The sequence below is a fragment of the Phyllostomus hastatus genome, unplaced genomic scaffold (genome assembly GCF_019186645.2).
Source record: "Phyllostomus hastatus isolate PE091 unplaced genomic scaffold, TTU_PhHast_1.1 phas_scaffold_142, whole genome shotgun sequence".
In the NCBI taxonomy this organism is placed as follows: Eukaryota; Metazoa; Chordata; class Mammalia; order Chiroptera; family Phyllostomidae; genus Phyllostomus; species Phyllostomus hastatus.
The window spans coordinates 361,480-368,745 of record NW_025334010.1 but is presented as its reverse complement, the minus strand read 5'-3'; the positions used below and the strand labels follow the sequence as shown (position 1 = coordinate 368,745).

The following is a 7,266-nucleotide window of genomic DNA, read 5'->3' as shown; positions in this document are numbered from 1 at the left end:
CAGAGGGCTTAAGTCACAGAGAAAGTGGTTCGTGCCCGATGTCAGCTACTTTCACCGCACTAATGTCCTTCCTTCAGGTTTGGGCCTACGGCCTCACGGGTGGATGAATTCCCCTTGGCTGGGTTTTGGAGGAAAAAAACCCAGGAGTGGCTTACAGATGAGTTGGCTCAGCGTGTTGCTGTGAGTTAAAGACGGACCATTGCCACATGGGAACCTCACCCGGGAGCCTCTAGGAAACTCACCGGGGTGGGGGAAGAACCCTCAGCGGGCAGAGCTGTAAGCGATGTGCCTGGTCATCTATTTTGTACACGGGGAAGAGTGACTTGAGGTAATACATACGGACGGTCCAGCAACAGCAAGTCTGCTGGCTGGTCGGTCAGGGGCCTGCTAGGAAAAAGATTAGACTGTTCGACAGGAGGAGACCTGGAGGAGAGCCGTTCGGGTGAACCATCAGACGTGAAGGCAAAGTGTGTGGTTCCTTGTGACTTGTGTTACTGCTCGTTAGAAAGTACCTGATACGGATGGAAGCCGAGCGCCTGAAGCAGGCCCAGTGGGCACTTGCTAGGTACTTACCGAATGAACCAATATCTAATGCGTGTGGTTTTTAAAAGTTTGTTTCGCTTTCCTATTTTCCCAGCTTTACTGAGATATAATTGACATAAAACATTTTGTAAGATTGAGGTGTATGATGCGTTGATGTGATACACTTACATGTTACGAAATGATTATCCCCATAGCGTTAGCAGACACCTCCATCACTTCCCAGAAGTGCCATTCCTTTCTGGGGGGGGAATGGTTGAGATCTACTCTCTCAGCAACTTTCAACTAGCGTTAACCGTAGTCACCACGCTGTACCTCGGACCCCTGCAACTATGCATCCCCTAACGGGAAGTTTGTACCCTTTGACCGACGCCTACCCAGCCCCCGCACAGCCCGTGCCCGGTGACCCCCGCTCGACGCTGGAGGCACGAGTTCAGCTTTTGCAGGTCTCATCTGTAGTGATGTCCTCCGGCTGCAGCCTTGCGCTGTCTGCACTCACTTAGCATGAGGCCCCGAAGTTTCATCCATGTTACACGTGGCAGGAGTTTCTTCTTTCTTGTGGCTAAATAATATTCTATTGTGTACATGTATATATGAGTGCACGTATATGTATGTGTGTGTGTGTGTGTATATATAGTAGTTTTTCAGAGGGCCTGTGATAAAGCATATAACTGAAAATATTCAGTGCATTTCTGCCACATGTCAGACATACAATCAATACTGCTACTGAGTGTATCAAGGGATGTTTCCCAATAGCTGTTCCCTACACTGGACCTCATATCCCTTCAGTCTCAGGGGTCTAGAAGCTGGGGCCCCATCTTCTTGCCCTTACACACTGACTTTGTTCCTGTCCCCTTGTCAGCCTCCTGTCCAGGCCATCTGGCTTGCCTGTTAATCTCGCCCAGTGTCACAGTTCTCACCTGCCTTGAGCATGCTTTGGGCTCTTGGTGCCTACTCCTCTGTCTGCCAGGATGCCCTCTGCCCACTTCGTGCCCATGACCCTGACTCAGGAAGCACCCCCTGGCCCACTCTGCCCTTCAGCTCACTGTGCCTGCTGTGCAGCCATGTCCCCGAGCATCACTTAGTCCATCATTTATCGCTGGCTGAAAAGAAGCCAGACAATAGGTAGAACACTTATCACTTATCTTGGGGACCACAGACTCTGCACCCAACTCTGCTATATGCAGCTAACTCCCATCTCCTGGACTCCGCAGGGACTCCTTGAGGGGACAATGGGACACGGAAGACCAAAGACCGGAGGCTTGGATGCCGGTCCAGTTCCCACCCCTCCGTGGCCGGGTTTGAGGGCCAGCATTTCCTCTCTGTGAGACCGTCCCGCTCTTCTCTACAGCGAGAACTCGTAAGCTCTCCTCGGCGAAGTTTCTGCGAAGAAAGAGAGTTCTAGAAAGTCTGGGCACCCTGAGGCTCCTCTGGGAGAGAGTTTGGAGGGGAAGACACGACAGAACACAGAGGAGCATGTGAGAAGTTTATTTTGCAGACCACAACGTGTACCCCAGCCAAGCTGCCTCGGAGCAAACCATCCTGGGAAGGGGGAGGGCAGGGCTAGGGGCAGGCAGGTGTGCCCCCACCCCGGCCAGCTCAGACGACGAACAGGGTCCTCAGGATAGTGAAACGGTTGGCTTTGATGGGGACGACGGCCTCGTCGTTGGGGCAGATACCCGACTGCGTGATGACGTCAACCACGGCAGCCATCCTTACCGTGCCTGGAGGAGACGAGGACCAAGATGGTCTCTGATGGTGCCCTAACCCCCGGTGTCCTAGCCTTTCTACCGGCTTCAGGTACCTCCCCGCTGGGACTCAGCTTCCTCCAGTTATTTGCAAGTGTACTTCCCTCCTTAGCACGGTCTCCACCTACTCTGCCCCCTTTCTCCCACCCCCTGCCCCTCCAGCCTTCCGCACCATCTCTGGGGCCCTGCTGCTCCATGGTGCCCCCTCTCTGGTGGGTAGGTCTTCCCTTGAGTAACTCCTGTACTTACTGTTGACCTGGAAGTCCCAGTAGAAGTTTCTTGGGTAATCGTCACACAGGCAGGCACTGTAGCGATAGTTAAAAGATCCATCAATCGGCTTGCTGCTTACCAGGTAAGTTTTAATCTGGGGAGGAGGAGGTGGAGAGAGATGACCTAGTATTAGCATGGGGAGGAGTAGGAAAGGGAGAGAAAGACAAGGAAGGGTCAAACAAGAGGGGGAGGATGGCCTCAGGGGGCAAAGAGCAGGGCCGGAGGCGGGGAGAGGCCCGGGAGGTCCGCTTTTGTAGAATCGTTTCAGCAGCTGAAGTCTGGGTCAGAAGGGTTTCTGTCCCGCGCTCACAGTGCTGTGGGCTCACGTGGGTGTCCGGCTCGGGAGGGCAGAGGGGAGTGAATCCCTGGGCCCAGGAGCACCCGTCCCAGGCTCAGGCCACCTGGGGGGCAGGCCTTCCTGGGTTCGAGGGCAGGGCTTCAGGAATTGCCCACGACCGACCGCAGCCAGACTGCTTGGGGGTGAAAGCCAAAGCCAGGCCCTGTTGCAGCACTGTGACCCCCGCTGTGCTCCTCTCAAACTCCGTGACCTTCGGTAATGACCGTGATACCTCTCGTCCTCGCTTTCCTCAGTTGTGAGAGAACCACGGACTGCCCCCGCCCAACCTGGCTGCGAGATGAGCAAATGCAATCGTGAAGGCACACTTGCTCCGACCTTGTTTAACCTGAGCGTGCTTTACAATGTAAGACCCCAGAGCACCGCCTCTGTGCGTTTCAGTGGCGCCTGGTTCGTGTTCTAGTCCATGTTCAGCACAGGGGGGTTAATCCTGGAGTCCACAGACCCGAGGGGCCTGTGGATAGAAGTCAGCGAGTCTGTGAACTCAGATGGAAAGAAATTGTATCTTTATTTTCCTGAGCTCCCATTGAAATGGAGCGTTCCTTCTGCTGTGGATGTCATCAGAGATCCACGGTGGCGTTAGCAGTGCGTGATTTTATCATGAGGAGAAACACAGACTTGTTTGTGCCACATTACAGATCACAGATCTCGGAGCAGTGCCTGCCCTCACCGCTACGCCCGCTGCAGGGGTTATCAGTGGGCTCCCTGGGCATGGCGGGGGCTGGCTGCCAGTCTCCTGAAACCTGGCCGGGCCACTGGCTGGTGACTCTGCACCGAATAGCCCCTTGGCCTCGGACAGTGAATTCAAGGGTTCTCACCATTGCAGTTTTACTCAAGATGCATTGGAGACGCTGGTGTTTCTTTAGAGAAGCTTAACCTTGCTTTGCTTATCTTTTTTATTACACTGACAACAATATATGTCCATGGTTCAAAATTTTTTGACTCTTGCCCTGGCTGGCGTAGCACAGTGGATTGGGCGCAGGCCTATGAACCAAGAGGTTGCCGGTTCGATTCCCAGTCAGGGCACATGCCTGGATTGTGGGCCCAGTCCCCAGTAGGGGGCTTGTGAGATGCAACCACCCATTGATGTTTCTCTCCCTCTCTCACTCCTTCCTTTCCTCTCTCTCTAAAAATAAATAAATAAATGAAATCTTTAAAAAATTTTTTTTTGACTCTTGTAAAATCCAAACAAAAGGTCAGGACCCACTGGCCATCTGGGATGACCCATGTGATGTGCTGTCCAAGGCCAGTGCCCAGTGGAGGGCGCTCGATCAAGCTAAGCAGCCACAGCCACCACAGAGATAATCTTTATAACATAAAACGTAACCATTCCATTGTAAAGGCATTGCCTTTTCAGCTAATGTGTGGGTGAAGACACACAAATAGATTACTGTATCACAAGTTTACTTTTAATAATGTTATCCTTGCTCTGTAATCTCGTAGTTTTCCTATACAATCCAATGCATTTTCCTTACTTAAGGGGCTGGCGTTCTCTTCACTTGACTCCCTCCCCAGGGCTGCTACTTACCACCATACATTCTCTCAATTCTGTTTGGACCGTAAGCTTTGCGGTGACTTCGTCAGTTGACCTTGTCACTTGGGGCAACTGGAGGTTCATTATAATCGGCTGTCGCGTGGGTCTGGGGAGACAGAAGCCGGCGGGGAGCAGAGGTCAGTCCGTCGGAGACAGGGGCGCAATGGGCAGGGGCGAGGGGCTGGGACGGTGCAAGGGGAAGGAGGTACTTCGCTGACGGCATCAGAATCCCCTGGGCAGTTTTGGTTTTTAGGTAGTTTGGTTAGTTTGTACTGGTTTAGTTTTGCTTAATAAAGCACCTTGGGTACTTTTATTTAAAACTGAGTATCATTTTTTTTTCCTTCCACTGACAAAAAAATACGTTAGAGAAACAACAAAGGTGCAACACCACATGACGTCTCCTAATAAAATTCTGTAGGTCCTGCTGATTGGCCACTGACGGGGAGGGCGCATGCCACCATTAGCAGAGAATTTTGTACCAACAGAATCACAGACATCTCAGTGCACTGGGGGAGAGACCGTCCTTGATGATCCCCCTCCTTTGGCTCCTGGCAGGGCCTAGGGTTTGTATTTATTTAGCTCTGGAGGGGAGTTGACCCAGGGCCATATTTGGGAACGACAGATCCCACCCTGCATTCAGGCTGCACCACAGCCTGATGGGGAAAGGGCTCTGGACCAAGGGAGCAGTCAGGTCTCCCCTGTCAGCCAGTGAGGGTGGGGGCTCAGGACCAGCAGCGTCACTGTCTTTTCCCTTTGCTGTTGGGAGAGCAGGAGGGAGGTGGTTGCTTGGCCCCTGAGCTTCCCAGCCGCACTTTCCAGGGGAAGCATCCGATTCCTCAGAGCCTCTGCCTCTGTGCCAGCTGCTCTGGCGCTCAGCGGGCAGGGAGGGGCGCATGTTCCCCCCATTTGTAAAGGCATTTAGGACTGGTAGGGTGACCGGCACAGCTGGAGTGGCCCACCTTCCCAGTGTGCCCGGCAAGGATGGGTTTGCCGAGGTGGGGGCTTTCAGTGCTGCAACCAAGAAATTTGTGGGCAAACTGGGATGGCTGGTCACCCTGATTAGCACAGCTTCTCAACAACTTGCCACCCCGCAGGGCTAAGTGGAGGGACATTGTATCTGACGCTGTCCCTCTCAGCGGGGACACCCACCCGCCTCCATGAAAGCAGCTCGTCAAACCCTGGAAGATTTCCCCCAGGACGTTGGATCTGGCCATGCCACAGAGGGTGCCACCAGAATCGCCATCCAGAAACCCGGCATCCGAAACTTTTCTTTTTTTTGTAGGGAAAACTCCCTAGATTTGGCGGGTGACCCTGCTTCTCCCTCCAAATTGTCCCATTTCCTGTTTCATTTGTGCTTGCCCCAATTTTCCTGCTTCCTTCAAACATGTGCCCTCAATCAGTTGGCTCATGCTTCTGTGCTCCCAGGTCGCTGGGCGGCGGGGGCGGTCACGAGCAAGTGGCCCTCACATTTCTCTCTGGACTTCAGCATAGGAGGAATGCCTAAACTGCTAGGCGAGCTCAGCCTTGGACGGTGGGGCCCAGGATCAGTGCCCAGGGCCTCTGATCAACTCAGTGAGTCCCGCCAAAGGTGCCCAAAGCTACTGTCGGAACTCACAGACCTGCTAAAATCTCCCCTTCCGGGAGGCAGGGTGTGTGTGAGGAGGTGAAGTTCACCAAGCAGCAGTGTAGCAAAGGTGTAGACCACGGACAGCACAGTGTGTAGGTCAGAGCCTTGGAGAAAGACTGATGGTTAATTACAGCCTGCATGCGCGCTGGGAGCCTTATGTCCGTGGGCAACTCGGAAGCACCCAGCGGAGATGTTGGGGGGAACTGATGGGCCTCCTAAGAGGAGAGAGGTGGGAATGCGCATGGGTTCATGAGATTAGATTCCTGGGAAGTTAAAAAAGTGTTTAGGAAGGGGTATATAGATTTCCAGGGGAGGAGAGGAGCCCTCCCCACAAAGGTTATTTCTGTGTGTGTGTGAGAAGGAGAAAGGCGTGGCTCACGTGTCTTCCTGAGCTGTGTTGGTCCCCAGCTGCAGACAGAGGACCAAGAGCAGGGCGGCATGGCTGGCCCCGAACAGGAGCTGCAGAGAGCGCATGCTGGAGGAGGCAGACCTGGCGTCCCAGAGAAGTAGGGTTCTCGGGCGCCCGGCACCCTGTTTATATGCAGATCCAGCGAGCGGGAGAGCTGCCACGCAAAGCCACGTGACTGCTCGCTCTATTACCCCTTTTCACTCATGATCTTTCCTTGTTGAGCTTGTTTGTTTTCCTACGGAAAAAGTCAACATTCACTACAGTGTTTGAGTCTGGGAGAGAAGTGAGTTTCTCTCTCCTCATTTTCTCGGTGCCAGAGTTTCTCCGAATGACCAGGACCACGACGGATACTCAGCTCGTCCCGAGTTTACAGAAGTGGTTTCTCATGCCGCATCACGATACACCTGTCTGTGCAGCTGTATGTAGCCTCGGCTTCGGCCCTTCCTCCCCTGTCCCCTGGGGGAAAGAGAACCCAGCCATGGTGGCAGGCTTCAGGTCACAGCTCTAGGACACATTTGCTTGATGTCCTTATACTACATGAGGAGACGTTCAAAAAATTGGTTAGGGAGCTAGGCGACCAGGGCTTCCCTAAGGGCCATGGCCAACCAGAGATGAGCCTCTCTAGATGGTGGAGAAGTGAGGCCCTAGCACTGGGTGACACGAAGATGCTTGTGATTAACTTCGGGGGTAATGCTGATGTACCACAGGTGCTGAAGATCCCCAGCTACCCGAAGTCCCCAGTCCAAAGCAATGTGTCGACTCCAGACTGTTCCTGTAAATAGC

General features: G+C 53.5%; 1 protein-coding gene across 1 annotated transcript; it reads right to left on the bottom strand.

The window, feature by feature from the left end:
* Positions 1–2,012: 2,012 nt before the first annotated feature.
* Positions 2,013–6,587, bottom strand: LOC123830990 (prolactin induced protein). Its single transcript, XM_045857615.1, has 4 exons — positions 6,454–6,587; positions 4,442–4,553; positions 2,538–2,652; positions 2,013–2,264 (listed from the first exon to the last, which is right to left on the bottom strand). Exons 1-4 carry the CDS (start codon positions 6,546–6,548, stop codon positions 2,140–2,142), a joined length of 447 nt encoding a protein of 148 aa, XP_045713571.1. The 5' UTR covers positions 6,549–6,587; the 3' UTR covers positions 2,013–2,139.
* Between the last annotated feature and the right edge of the window lie 679 nt (positions 6,588–7,266).

What these genes read in the sequence shown, in the direction of transcription:
- LOC123830990 (XM_045857615.1), bottom strand. Translation starts at nt 6,548, where the DNA reads ATGCGCTCTCTGCAGCTCCTGTTCGGGGCCAGCCATGCCGCCCTGCTC. An exon ending in AACACAGCTCAGGAAGACAC is followed by an intron (nt 4,554 to 6,453) that starts GTGAGCCACGCC and finishes CTGTCTCCCCAG; the next exon opens with ACCCACGCGACAGCCGATTA. An exon ending in AATTGAGAGAATGTATGGTG is followed by an intron (nt 2,653 to 4,441) that starts GTAAGTAGCAGC and finishes CCTCCTCCCCAG; the next exon opens with ATTAAAACTTACCTGGTAAG.